At 42.9% G+C, this 14,770-nt stretch overlaps 1 protein-coding gene across 3 annotated transcripts in view; it reads right to left on the bottom strand.

Annotated features, from left to right (window-relative positions):
• The window catches only part of SV2B (synaptic vesicle glycoprotein 2B), a 229,158-nt gene that overhangs the window by 41,034 nt on the left and 173,354 nt on the right, over window positions 1-14,770 (bottom strand). For all 3 annotated transcript variants that reach the window (XM_049906115.1, XM_049906117.1, XM_049906116.1), the window contains exons 3-4: window positions 1,988-2,168; window positions 1,424-1,575 (exon numbers count right to left, since the gene is read on the bottom strand). In XM_049906115.1, coding sequence (XP_049762072.1) covers window positions 1,424-1,575; window positions 1,988-2,168 — 333 coding nt within the window. The remainder of the gene's footprint in view (window positions 1-1,423; window positions 1,576-1,987; window positions 2,169-14,770) is intronic.

Here is a 14,770-nt window from a genome sequence, read left to right as displayed (position 1 = left end):
TTTCAGTGGCTGATTCTTCAGGAGTAGATCTGCAGGTCTTTCTGTCAAAATATCACTGAGTGGACTCGAACCACTAACCTTTTGGTTAGCAGCTGATTGGGTTAACCATCTGCACACCTTGGGACGTCTGTTTAGCTTCAGGAGTCCAGATGTCTGCTCCACCCTTTTGGACTGGCTGCTCTGTGACTGCAGGGTTCTAACTGATGGCAAGGCCCAGCCCCATAATCCCTAGTTAACCCATGCTTCAGTTTTCACACAAATTGATTTTGCAGGATGCTGATATTATTACCTAGTGTACTCAGAAGGCATAATCAAATTCAAAACTCTTGCCTTCTCCCTACTTTATTACTGACAAAACCAATAGTGAGAGTTAATGTTGCGAGGTCCCTGTCCAGAGAATCCAGTGTTCACAATTACCCAGGATAATAAAATTGTCCTGGCTGAAACCGTGACCTTTCTGTAAGAGTATCTTGCCTGGTACACATCTGCAGCCCAACAAGAGGGATGGAAGGCATTAGAGTGGAATGTGGGCTGTACCAGAGGGGGAGTCAGGATTCTAGTCTCCCCCACTACCTGCCAGCCATGTGACTTTGGGCAAGTCACCAACTGCTCTTGGCTTCTGTTACTTCTTCATTAAAATGTGGCTACCAAAATCTAATTTGCTGGCGGAAGGAGGGCTGGAGAAGACAATGGTTGAAATCCTTTCAGTTAAAAGAAAAGAAAGAAGAAAGAATGGGAAGATGGATGTTGTTGTCGTTGTACGCCCTTTTCAACTCATAGGGACCCCACGTGACAGAATAGGACTGCCCTATGGGGTTTTCTAGGCTGTATTCTTTACGGGAGCAGATGGCCAGGTCTTCCTCCCGAGGAGCCACTGGTTGGGGTCAAACCACCAACCTTTCCGTTAGTAGCTGACTGCTTAACCGTTGCACCACCAAGGCTATAAAAAATAAAACCATTGCCATCAAGTCGATTCCAACTCATAGCGACCCTATAGGACAAAACAGAACCGACCCATAGGGTTCCCAAGGCTGTAAATCTTTACGGAAGCAGAACGGCACATCTTTCTCCCATGCAGTGGCTGGTGGGTGTGAACCACTGACCTTTTGGCTAGCAGCCGAGTGCTTAACCACTTACACCACCAGGGCTCCTTACCAGGGCTATCCCAAAAAGAGGGTGGAAAAGAGAGAAGGAGGGAGGTTCCAAGGGTAGGAGGACAAACTGATTGCATTGTTTCCAGAAAGACATGTGTATTGAAATGAGTGATGTGTCTGCCATGTTAGAAGTTCTTTAGAAAGATCAAGGTCACATACAGGAACTGCATGTGAGTATGGGGAATAAGGCTGAGAACAGGAAGGCTTGTTTGGATGCAGGTACCATAGAAACAAGGCCCCCTGGGCCACTTTAAGGCCAGTGCACTCACCGTAGTGTGGAATAATGCTCCAGGCCATCACAGATGCGTAGATGCCCCCAGTCATCCAGAAGATGCCCAGCCAACTGAGGTGCTCTCCTCGCTTCTCCCGAGACAAGAACTCAGAAAAATAGGCAAAGACAATGGGCAGCGCACCTCCAATGCTGCAACGGAAAATGCCAGAAAGAAAGAATCAAGCCATACAGGAAAAATGGTGATAGCAGAAACAAAGTTGCCTTATACTCCACCCTTAGGCTCCCTGGTGAAATAACCCAATGAATTTGGGAGGCTCCAAGCATGAGCTTTCATTAAGAAGCCATGCCTCTTTAACCAGTCAAGATTGCTAAGCAAAGACGGAGCAGCCAGGCAGTTCCTCACTGCATGTGGGAAAAAGTCTCAGGCAATTTTCGCCATACTTTACAATCTAACTCCTTCCTGAGGTTTAACTTCATTGTATTTTTGAAAGTTGACAAAAAACTGAGTACAAGGTTTCTGGAGGCACCATTCAGAACTATACTGTTGGAATGCATGGACCATTGGTCTAAGAGTGCCCAGGCATGCTATCTGATTACCTACCCTATTCCGGAGATGAGTCGGCAGAAGACGAAGGCTCCATACCCCTGCACGAAGGAGGAGAGGGAGGCGAAAGAGGCATTGACGGCCAGAGACATGCTGAGAGCCCTCTTCCTGCCCAATTTATCAGCAAGGCCCCCCAGGACAAAGGCCCCGGCCATCATTCCTAGGTAGACTATCAGCCCTGGGAGGAAGAGAGAGAAAGTCAGAAATTAGAAACCATCCGATGTCTTAGAAATCCAACACCCATTTTTACCCATCCTAAAAATTCAGTGTCAGAGACATAAAGGTGAAGTGGGACAAGATGCATGTGGCAAATTAGAAGTGCTATTCAAATGTGACTTTTTAAAACTGTTATTCCAAAAAATAGCCTCACCAGGTTTACCCAGATTCACACATACTAAAATACTTCAGTTGTAACCGGGGTGAGGTACCCTTCTTAAATATTATGCTTTTAGATGCACAGGCAAAGAAAATGTCGTAATTTTATTTTCAAGTAAGAAAATATATTTATGCTACAAAAGTTCTCGTATGAGGGGCTATGTGAGAATTTCCAGGAGAAAAGCCTGGAAAAAGGGCATGGAGAGCATTGGGAAGGGAGAAAATGGAGCACGTCAAAAGCAGTGATTACCAACACAAGAAACCATCTGTTGCTATTGAGTTGAATTCAACTCATGGCGACCCCATGTGTGTCAGAGTAGAACTGTACTCCGGTTTTCAGTGGCTGATTTTTCAAAAGTAGGTCACCAGGCATTTCTTTCAAGGTGCCTCTTGGTGGACTGGATCCTCCAGCCCTGTGATTAGCAGCCAAGCCCATTAACCATTTGTACCCCACAGGACCGATATTTTATTAACAACCCAAGAAGGACTTTTTCCAAGCCTCTAAAAGGACTGTGGAAGAAAATAGCAATGAGCTGTCCTTTCTTAAACACATGTGACTACTACTTGCTTTATAATAGAATCAGTTCACTTAAGTATCATGATAATGGGTGGTTTTAGCTACACTTAATGGTGTTATAATGAAAGTCAGAACACTTGTAGAGGTGACAAAATCCCCAGAAGCATATGGATAACTCTTTTCTACTAAATATTTGATTCCGACTCATAGCGACCCTCTAGGACAAAGTAGAATCGCCCCATAGGGCTTCCAAGGAGCAGCTGGTGGATTTGAACTGCCACCCTTCTGGTCAGCAGCCTGAGCTCTTAACCACTGTTCCACAGTGCTGACTAATTCCCATCCATTGTGCTAAGTGGGGTCACTATGAGTCAGAATCAACTCGACAGCAGTGAGTTTGGTTTTAGTTTGGTGCTAAGTGAACTACATACATATTTTTTTTATTACTGTTGTTGTTATGGATTGAATCATGTCCCCCAAAACAGGTGTTGGAATCCCAACCCCTATGCCTGTGGAAAGGAGTCCTGGTGGCACAATGATTAAGCATTCAGCTGCCAACTGAAAGGTCAGTGAGTCAAACCTACTGGCAGCTCCACGAGAGAAAAGACCTGGTGATCTGGTCCCATAAAGATTACAGCTTAGATAACCATATGGGGCAGTCCTACTCTATTACATAGGGTTGCAATGAGATGGAATCAACTGGATGACACACAACAACATGCCTGTGGATATGATCCTGTTCGGAAATAGGATTTTTTTTATGTTAATGAGATCATATCAGTGTAGAATGTGTCCTAAACCTAATTACTTCTGGGTTTAAGGAGTAGCATAGACCCACAGACAAGGGAACACAGATGGAGGAAAGTAGATGCCATGTGAAGATCGCCAAGGAACCGAGGAATGCTGGAAAAGAAAAGGGTCTTACCCCAGAGCTGGCAGAAAGAGAGCCTTCCCCTAGAGCTGGTGCCCTGAATTCAGACTTCTAGACTCCTAAACTGTGAGAAAATAAATTTCTATTCTTTAAGGCCACCAAAAAACCCAGTGCCGTTGAGTCAATTGCGACTCATAGCGACCCAAAAGGACAGATTAAAACTGCCCCATAGAGTTTCCAAGGAGCACCTGGCGGATTTGAACTGCCAACCCTTTGGTTCACAGCCGTCCACTTAACCACTACACCACCAGGGTTTCCTTAAAGCCACCCTCTTGTGGTATTTCTGTTACAGCAGCAGTAGGTAACTAAGACAATGGTGGCAAGTACATACATAAAAAACATTTGCCATTTCAACATTTTTACATGTAAGATTTAGTAGCATTAATTACATTCTTCATCCTGTGCAGCCATCAACACTATCCATTTCCATATTTTTCCATCACTTTTAACAGATACTCAATGCCTACGAAGCAATGGCCCCCTCTTTCTCTCTCTCCCCCACCACTGGCAAACACTAATAAACTATGGTCTCTATACATTTACCTATTTTAGATATTTCATATAGGTGGTTGTTGTTACTTACTATTAAATTGGCTCCAATACATGTACATGTAAAACAGAACTCACATGAATGTGTAACGGAATGACAAGTTTCCCCAGTCCTGCGCCATCTTTTCTTCTTCCACCACTGTGTCAGACAACATTCTGTGCTGATCCATAGAGCTTTCATTGGCTAATTTTCAGAAGTAGTTCACCAGCCCTTTCTTCCTAGTCTGTCTTAATCTGGAGGCTCCACTGAAACCTGCCCACCAGGAGTGACTCTGCTGGTATTTGAAATACCAGTGGCATAGCTTCCAGCATCACAGCAACACACAATCTACCACAGTATGACAAACTGACAGACAGGTAGTGGCATATAAGTGGGATCATAAAATAGTTGTCATTTTGCGACTGACTTATTTCACTAAGTGTAGAGTTTTTAAGGTTCGTCCATGTTGTAGTATGTATCAGGACTTTAGTTTTCATTATTTTAATATGTCTTTAGTAAACTTATGAAGTATTCTGTGCAGATCTTTCATAATGAGAAAATATCTAATACAAATGATGGAAATCTCCTTTGCCCAGCCTTAACTGTAAAAAAAACAATGAACACAAATCATCTTTCACAGAAAGGAAGCCTCTCAGGCACCTGCAGATGCTTTATTTATGCAGATACGTGCTGGGAAGGACCAACCTAATGCAAAGCGCTCCAATTAGCTGATTAATTACGTTGAAGTTAGGTCCCAGTTTGCTCTATGACAGGAAAAGAAAGAATAACTTTTGTGTTATCCTACTATGACCCTGAGTCATAGTAGGATAACACAAAAGTATATCCCACCTGAATTTAGAGACCATCTCAAGAATAGATTTGACGCATTGAACACTAGTGACCGAAGACGAGACGAGTTGTGGAATGACATCAAGGACATCAGCCATGAAGAAAGCAAGAGGTCATTGAAAAGACAGGAAAGAAAGAAAAGACCAAGATGGATGTCAGAGGAGACTCTGCAGCTTGCTCTTGAGCATCGAGCAGCTAAAGCAAAAGGAAGAATTGATGAAGTAAATGAACTGAAGATTTCAAAGGGCCTCGCAAGAAGGCAATGGATTTTTAATGGCTCGAGAAGACGAAGTATTATAATGACGTGAGCAAAGTGCTGGAGGTGGAAAACCAAAAGGGAAGAACACGCTCGGCGTTTCTCAAGCTGAAAGAACTGAAGAAAAAATTCAAGCCTCCAGCTGCAATAGTAAAGGATTCCATGGGGAAAATATTAAACAATGCAGGAAGCATCAAAAGAAGATGGAAGGAATACAGAGTCATTATACCAAAAAGAATTAGTCCATATTCAACCATTTCAAGAGGTGGCGTATGATCAGGAACCGATGATACTGAAGGAAGAAGTCCAAGCTGCTCTGAAGGCATTGGCGAAAAACAAGGCTCCAGGAAATAACAGAATATCAATTGAGATGTTTCAACAAACAGGTGCAGCACTGGAGGTGCTCACTCATCTATGCCAAGAAATATGGAAGACAGCTTCCTGGCCAACTGACTGGAAGAGATCCATATTTATGCCTATTCCCAAGAAAGGTGATCCAACTGAATGTGGAAATTATAGAACAATATCATTAATATCACACGCAAGCAAAATTTTGCTAAAGATCATTCAAAAATGGCTGCAGCAGCATATGGACGGGGAACTGCCAGAAATTCAGGCTGGTTTCAGAAGAGGACGTGGAACCAGGGATATCACTGCTGATGTCAGATGGATCCTGGCTGAAAGCAGAGAATACTACAAGGATGTTTACCTGTGTTTTATTGACTATGCAAAGGCATTTGACTGTGTGGATCATAACAAACTATGGTTAACACTGCGAAGGATGGGAATTCCAGAACACTTAATTGTGCTTATGAGGAACCTTTACATAGATCAAGAGGCAGTTGTTGGGGCAGAACAAGGGGACACTGATTGGTTTAAAGTAAGGAAAGGTGTGCGTCAGGGTTGTATTCTTTCACCATACCTATTTAATCTGTATGCTGAACAAATAATACAAGAAGCTGGACTACATGAAGAAGAACAGTGAATCAGGATTGGAGGAAGACTCATTAACAACCTGCATTACGCAGATGACACAACCTTCCTTGCTGAAAGTGAAAAGGACTTGAAGCACTTAGTAATGAAGATCAAAGACCACAGCCTTCAGTATGGATTACACCTCAACATAAAGAAAACAAAAATCTTCACAACTGGAACAATGAGCAACATCATGATAAATGGAGAAAAGATTGAAGTTGTCAAGGATTTCATTTTACTTGGATCCACTATCAACAGCCATGGAAGCAGCAGTCAAGAAATCAAAAGACTCATTGCATTGGGTAAATCTGCTGCAAAGGACCTCTTCAAAGTGTTGGAAAGCAAAGATGTCACCCTGAAGACTAAGGTGTGCCTGACCCAGGCCATGGTATTTTCAATCACATCATATGCATGTGAAAGCTGGACAATGAATAACGAAGACCGAAGAAGAGTTGACACCTTTGAATTGTGGTGTTGGCGAAAATATTGAATATACCATATGGACTGCCAAAAGAACGAACAAATCTGTCTTGGAAGAAGTGCAGCCAGAATGCTCCTTAGAGGCAAGGGTGGCAAGACTGCATCTTACATACTTTGGACATGTTGTCAGGAGGGATCACTCCCTGGAGAAGGACATCATGCTTGGCAGGGTACAGGGTCAGCAGAAAAGAGGAAGACCCTCAACGAGGTGGATTGAAACAGTGGCTGCAACAATGAGCTCAAGCATAACAACGATTGTAAGGATGGCGCAGGACTGGGCAGTGTTTTGTTCTGTTGTGCGTGGGGTCACTATGAATCAGAACCAACTCGATGGCACCTAACAACAACAACAACATCCTACTATTTTCACTACCTAGATTTTCTTCACTCACCTGCACTGTAACTATTAACCTCTGTGTTGCTCAAAGTCATGAACTATGTTTTTTCCCCTTTTCAGGATACGGTGTTGTTTATGAAATATGCCTATTACTCTCCCTTTCTATATGTATTCAACAAACACTTATTAAATGCCTATTATGAAGGAGGCAGCGTTCTAGCAACTGAGGATATACAGCAGGGAACAAACACATGAAAATCTCTGCCTATGGGAAACTACATTCTAGTTGGAGGATAGAGTCAATTTTTTTTAAGAAGTATAAAATATATACAGTAAGTTAGTTACCAATATGGGTTGTAAAAAAAAAAACCCACTGGGATTCTGACTCATAGCTACCCTATAGGATAGAGGAGAACTGCCCCATAGGGTTTCCAAGAAGCGCTTGGTGGATTTGTACTGCCAACCTTTTGGTTAGCAGCCGTAGGTCTTAACCACTAGGCCACCACGGTTATAGATGAAAAAAAAATGCAGAGAGGAGAATGGGGAGCGCCAGGATGGGAGGTTACAATTTTAAATAAATGGTCCAGGAAAACCTCACTGACATGGAACGTTTGAACAAAGGTGGACTCATCCCAGACATAAAAAGTATTTTATCATCTGGTCAGTTTGAAAAGAGGAACTTCAGCCCTTCGGTCCATTTCTGTGCTCTACACCACAGCACAAGGTCCAATGTTCTAGACCATGGGTAAGCAAACTTCCTATAAAGGGTTGCATATTAAATATTTTCAGCTTTGCAGGACAGATGGCCTGTGTTGTGACTACTCAACTCTTCTGTTGTATCAAGAAAGCAGCCATAGACAACATGTAAATAAATGGGTGGGGTTGTGTCCTAAGAAAACTTTATTCACAAAACTAGGTAGGCTGGATTTGGCCTGTGAGCCATAGTTTGTGGACCTCTGGACTAGACTCAGGCTGAGATGGATTCCATGATGCCTTTAGTCTATAGTGGAGCCCACCATGCCTTCAGGGGCCTCCAGGGATGTCCTGGTAGGACTCTTGAGGTCTCTGGTAGACCTTCATATTACCATCGTCCAGCCCTGGTGTAAGCACGGCAATGAGCTCTCCTAAGATAATTTTTTTTTTTTTATGTACTATAGCCACCTCCACACCTCAAAATACCTAAATCTATTTTACGCGATTCAACTGACCACCTGAAGCAACGCTTATAATCACTTTCCCCTATCAGTAATGGATGGTTGCCACAGGCTAAAGATCATTGTCACCAAACACGGCTGATCTATCTGAAGCACACACACCAGTATTCAATCCCACCCTTCTAAGTCAGAATTTCCAAAAGTAAGACTCAGACTCTAATTTTAACTGGTATACAAGGCCTCCCCCAGGTGATTCTTAGGTAGCCAGTCCACTACTGATCCATAGGTCATTGTTTAAAAGCAGCTGAACTGTTTAAAGGCAATATTTACTATGACTATCAGAATCTACAAAAGCTAGGGGGGGGAAATCACAAAATTGCTTTTTAGAAAAACACCTGGAATCGTTTATTCTTATTTATAACTCTTGATTTTGGTTTCATTACTGAGTGAGTTCCCCCTGGGATGAAATTAAAGCATTCAGGCTCCGTGCCTTTTTCTAGCATATCCACGTTGGTAGTGGTTAAGTGCTACAGCTTCTAACCAAAAGGTCGGCAGTTTGAATCTGCCAGGCGCTCCTTGGAAGCTCTCCAGGCAGTTCTACTCTGTCCTATAGGGTCACTATGAGTCAGAATCGACTCGACGGCAGTGGGTTGGGTTTGGATTCATGTTGGTATGAATTGCTTGAAAAAACATCTTTTGCCTAATTCCTTCCCTCCAGCTTTGCAGAATGTTATAAATCTCCTTAGAGTTGGGCAGAGTAGGCAGTTTCCTTCTGACTCTGTTCAGTCCTGCTTCTTGAGTCAAGAAAGTAGACACTTGCTGAACCTCTGCTCCTCCCGGCCCTGAGCTTTCTCTGGATACTTGGAAGACACACAGAAAAGGGAAATGGTGAGGATCAGGATCCATGAAGATTCCTGGTTCTCCTTATTTCACCAATTTCCCAACCCACAGATCAGAACACGTATTGAACAGTTTTCCACTGTTAGATCACTGACACTGGAGAAAATGAGTTAAGATTGTAAAAACTCATTCAATAGTATGCATCATACTATATTGTAATAATGTATGGGTTGATTATTCCTTCCAGACTATGAGTTTATCTGCCTGATCCAGCCCTGTCCAGCAAGGGTTTCAACATCTGTTCCCTGCAGACTTAGCCTTGCCAGGTTGTGAGCCATGGTGAGTACTGCCTCACAGGACTGCCTTAGCCATCCATGAGAGTACCTTAAAGCCATCTTCTGCACCTATGTTCCGTCTCCACCAAGAATGAATTTGGTCAGGATGCCTGGGTGAGCCTCAGGCTGCAACCTCCCTATTACTCTCATATGATAAGGCAAGTCTACATGACTGGCCTTGTGTCTGGTCCCAGGATCCTCATCCCCATGCTAATTTCCTGTCAGATCTGATACCCCAACCAACTGTAAAACTCTTGTCCAACCAGGCCCTCCCCAGGAAGGAAGTGGGTTCTCCCTCCTATGACTTGACAACCCATCTAATACCATGACCATGGGTAACCATGAGCCCCGAAGCTTGAACAGCCTGCCCTTCTTCTCCTACCTCCAGACAAACCCCTGGATAGCACCACCAATCTAACTCATACTGGAGTTTTAAACAGTTCCTTGAACTTAGTAATTTAGAATTCTAGAGTCAGGGCAGGGAGGGGATATTTTTTTCCAAGTTAGGTCTGCTCAGCTTCCAACCTTTGTTGGCCTCAGTTTAGTCCCATTCCTTCCAAGTACTTCCAGCATAGCATTCAGCCAACAAAAGCCTTGTGGTTTTCTGCATGACACCTGCCCAATAAACCTTTGGGGAAGATGGAAAGGAAGGAAGTTGGGGAGAAAGAGAGGTAGGGAGGGAGTGAGGGAGGAAGGGGGGTTGGTAATGGGTTTTTTTCTTTATAAGTGCTAATGAGTTAAATGGCCAACTGAGGCATAGAGGCTTGACCTGCATCAGTTGAGCCTTCTGTACTCTTAAGCTGATGACATCTTCATTAGTGTCACTGAAAAATGGAATATACCATCTCAGCCTCATTTCTCTGACTGATGATTTTCTCATTCAGGGAGGGAGAAAGAGAGAAATACTGTTTCCATGGTAGACAGTAAAGGAAGAAAAGTGGAAATTAAGGAAAACCTGGCCTTTTAAAGTTTCCCAAATAAATGTGACTATACCATATTAAAATGTAGAGTAAATTCAGTCAACGTAGTAAAAAATGAAGCCCCTTTTCTGGATATCTTGTCTACATAACTCCAAACAATTGGTCTGAAAGTTCCTACTGGTTTGGCTAAATGCCCTCACAATGTTTTCCCTTGGTCCTTTCCTTGGGAGCCTCCCATTCAATAGAAATGGAAAGGAGAAAACTATCAGTCAGAGAAACGAGGCTGAGATGGTACATTGCATGTTTCAGTGACACTAATACAGATGTCATCAGCTTAAGAGTGCAGAGAGCTCGACTGATGCAGGTCAAACCTCCACGCTGCAGTTGGCTATTTATCTCATTACCACTTCTAGGAAAAACCCATTGCCAACCTTCTCTGCCCCAACCAGCACCTTGTTCTCCACCAAGTTTGCCCCATATTGATAAAAGGGCATTGATTTACTGTAAAGTGTGCCTAAAAATTCTTTGACACTATTGCCACCAAAACACGGAGTCTAATTCGCCTCCCTTTGTCTATGACCTGGGCTTAATAACTTGCTTCCAAAAAAGAAAAAGCAACAGAAGTGCCACTGCATGGCCTCCAAGGCTAGGTTAAAAAGGGTCATACAGCTTCCATCTGGCGCTTCCTCTCTTGAGATCCTTGCACTTAAGTGGAACCCAGCCACCATGTTGGAAGAAGCCCTATCCACATAAAGAGGCCAGGCATAGGTGTTTTAGCCACAGCCCCACCGAGTCCCAGCTGCCAGCCAGCATCAGCCACCAGACATGTGAATAAGCGAGCCTCCAAATGATTCCAGCCTCAGTCTTCATGACACCTAGCAGACACTAAATGGAGCAATGGAGCCGCCATGTCCTGCCCAAATTGCAGATTCATGAGCAAAATAAATACTGTTGTTGCTTTAAGCCACAAAGTAATGCAGCCATAGATAACTAGACAGACAGTGCTTATCAAATTTAAGGAGCCTTTTTTTTTTTAGTATATATAGCAGCAAAATAGCAAACATAGAGTGAGCACTTACAAAAATGCCAGGCTCTGGTCTAAGCATTTCGCAGGCAATTCTATCCCATTTATGGAGCCATGATGGTGTAGTGGTTAAGAGCTTGGCTACCAATCAAAAGGTCGGCAGTTTGAACCCACCAACCGCTCCTTGAAAACCCTATGGGGCAGCTCTACTCTGTCCTGTATGGTCGCTATGAGTCAGAATTGACTCAGTGACAATGTTGGGTTTTTTTGTTTTGTTTTGTTTTCCTACCCCATTTGATGCTCACAACCACCCAGTGAGGTAGATACTATTACTATCCCCATTTTGCAGAGAAGGAATGGATTTTGATTCACAGAGAGATTAAGTAGCATCTCAAGGTTTTATTAGTAAAAGTACCAAGATTTGGATCCAGGAATTCTGACTCCAAAGGTGATGCTTTTAACTACTATACTTCACGGCTCCTTATAGATAAGCACTGGTCAGATTTCTTAGCTCTATATTAGTTCACTCTTTCCTAAGTAGAAGATGGTTTTTCCCTTTCAAGGTGACAAACAATAAAGTCTATGATTATCTCCCCATGAGAAAAAGTGCTCCAATAAAGGTATACATCAGTATTCTAACAACACAGAGAAGGAGCACACCTTGCTCAATGTGGGAAGCTTCTAAGAGCTGAGCTGCTCTTGAAGGACAAACAGAAGGTAGCCAGGTTTCCATCTTGATGGTTGGGGGAGTGCATTAAAGACAATGGCAGAGAGCAGGTGCAGACAAGGAGGCACAAAGAAAGCCTGGAATGTCTGGGCAACTGACTGCGAGTGCATGTAGTTCAGTTGAGTAGAGCATAGTGCATGTGGGGGACCTGCCGAGTATGTGTGTGTGTGTGTGTGTGTGATAGAGACAAAGAACACACGTATTGCTGCATGTAAGTGTGGTTATGTGTGTGCGTGTGGGTCCATGAATTGGGGTCAGGATTGAGCATTGTTCTCTTTTCAAGAACTACCTATAGGGGATCAAACTGACAACAGCAATTCAAAAGGTTAAATAGGAAGCTTAGCGGGCAGTGAGTTTCTGTTAATGGGGGAGAAACAATTTAAAAAAGGAGGGTGGGAATGGATGAACAACTCAAAGAATGGGATCAGTGTCACTGAACTTTATGTGTAGAAACCGTTGAATTGGTATATGTCTTAGAGGCACTTGACTAAAAGTAAAATGGCTTATTTAAAGCCGGGACCCAAACCCCATCTTTAACTGTAGCTTTAACTACAGAGCAGTTAACCTTTGTAACAGAAGCTAGATCCGCTTACTAAGCTGTTTTTCTCTGTGGTCAGCCCGCAGGGCTGGCACACATTGTCTCCAGGGATATTAAATAGCTATCAAACCTTTAGTACAACACAGCCTCAGGAAATGTTTTGCCTTAAGCGAGTTATTCTAACAGTTCTCAGGATATCTGCTTTGTAGCCACCCTGTAACACACAGACCACCCCCAGAAAAATCTGTTCATATATAAAATGTGTTCCCATGAGTAATCCTATGTGAAAGTCTTATAACCAAGACTTGTCATTACAACATTAATCATATCCCACAATATTTTTTCTTGTCAACCAATCCCATTTTGCCAAATGTAACTTTGTAACCAATAACATCCAAAACACTGCTTCTCAATTTTCTGCCTTTAATTCTCTTATTTCATTGTCCACCAATCAGATTATTGTAGGTTATACCTCCTGATTTTGCCCTGTTGCTAGGGCTCTGCAACAGCACCATCTTAAATTCATTGGTTTCACTTCAGTGGAGCCCATGTTTTCCCATTGAAATAATCCGTACATTTCCAACACACCACTTTATTTTACTTAAAGCAAACTTGGAGTTTTTCCTCTGCAATAGGTATGTATTCTGCTGAGTATGTTCTCAACAAGAGAAAAACTTTAAAAAATTGGGGATGGGGGAGACTATAGAGTTAGAGGAGTAGGCCAGAGAGCTACTGAGAGCCAATGTCTACACCCTGGTCCCACCTCAGAGAAAAACACTAGCACCCAATAAGTTATTTTTTCTGTTATTTCAATGGAACGAGCTTCAGGGCTTCTCAAACTTTCCTCTTCACACGAATCATCTGGGGGTCTTATTAAAATCAAACTCTGATTCACAGGTCTCGGGTGGACCTGAGATTTGCATTTCTAACAAGCTCCCAGGTGAGGCCAATGCTTCTGGTCCACAGTCCACACTTTGAGTAGCGAGGGGCCGGAGCACACCCATTCTCCTGTAAACACAGTGAGGGGAAGTGAGGAGGATCCCGGCCTTGGGAACTGAAGAGCTCTTTCATTGGTTGTGTGATTGGGGGAAAAACCTCCTCCCACTGTCTCAGAGCCTTTCCATTGAGTTTGGAAACTGAAGACTGAACTCAATAATCTCTGCGCTACTTTCCGTCTTTTTTTTTTTTAATAGTGTGAATCATAAATATAAAGTTCTATGGATTTCCTCAGAAAAAAGATATTCAAATTAAAAATATAAACCCAGACACACTTAAGTGCCTGGGTGGGCCTGGGCGAGCAGGAGAAGCAATCGTGCACTCGCAGAGTTCAGCTTGCACATAGAAAAGTCCTGAACAAGGAGGAGCTGACTCAGTCTTTTTGTAAAGAGGAATCAGCCTTTTATTCAGCTCATTTTGCCCCTGGGCTTTAGACTTAACCACTCACTAACAAATTTTTTGCTCACTAGTCTCCTGATCAGAAAACAGAGCAGGGGCCAGTGGCTTCACTAGGGGGATGCAGGGGTCCCAGATCACACTGGGTGACACTGTCAGAGGGGGTGATATCAAAATGACTACATCCAAAATTTGTGTGCTATGTTTCAGCAGAAATTTGTTATTTTTTATACAAAATTCCTGTAGTTAAATATAGTCATAAAAACATTTTTCGTAAGGCCAGTTTACCTGTATCAATACACACACAAGGCTAAAGCTATGCTAATTAACTTTTTGAACCTTCTAATGCCCTCCAGTCAGAGCTGTCATTATTACCCAATTACAATGACGCTTCAAATCACGAGGTCTCGTCTGCACACACTACAAGCATACTGTTGTTTTTGCTGCTGCCAGCGTTTTTATAGTCACTGATCTTGTCAAATTTTCTGGTGTTTTAGCTACCATATTGTGGTAATCAGTATTCATGAACCTCTATCCATAACTTTTTTGAGAATGAAGTGGTAATTAAAGGAACAGAAGGAGAAAAATCAAAAAAGGCTTCCGC

Source organism: Elephas maximus, chromosome 13 (genome assembly GCF_024166365.1).
Source record: "Elephas maximus indicus isolate mEleMax1 chromosome 13, mEleMax1 primary haplotype, whole genome shotgun sequence".
NCBI lineage: Eukaryota > Metazoa > Chordata > Mammalia > Proboscidea > Elephantidae > Elephas > Elephas maximus.
This window is presented reverse-complemented; position numbering and strand designations above follow the sequence as displayed.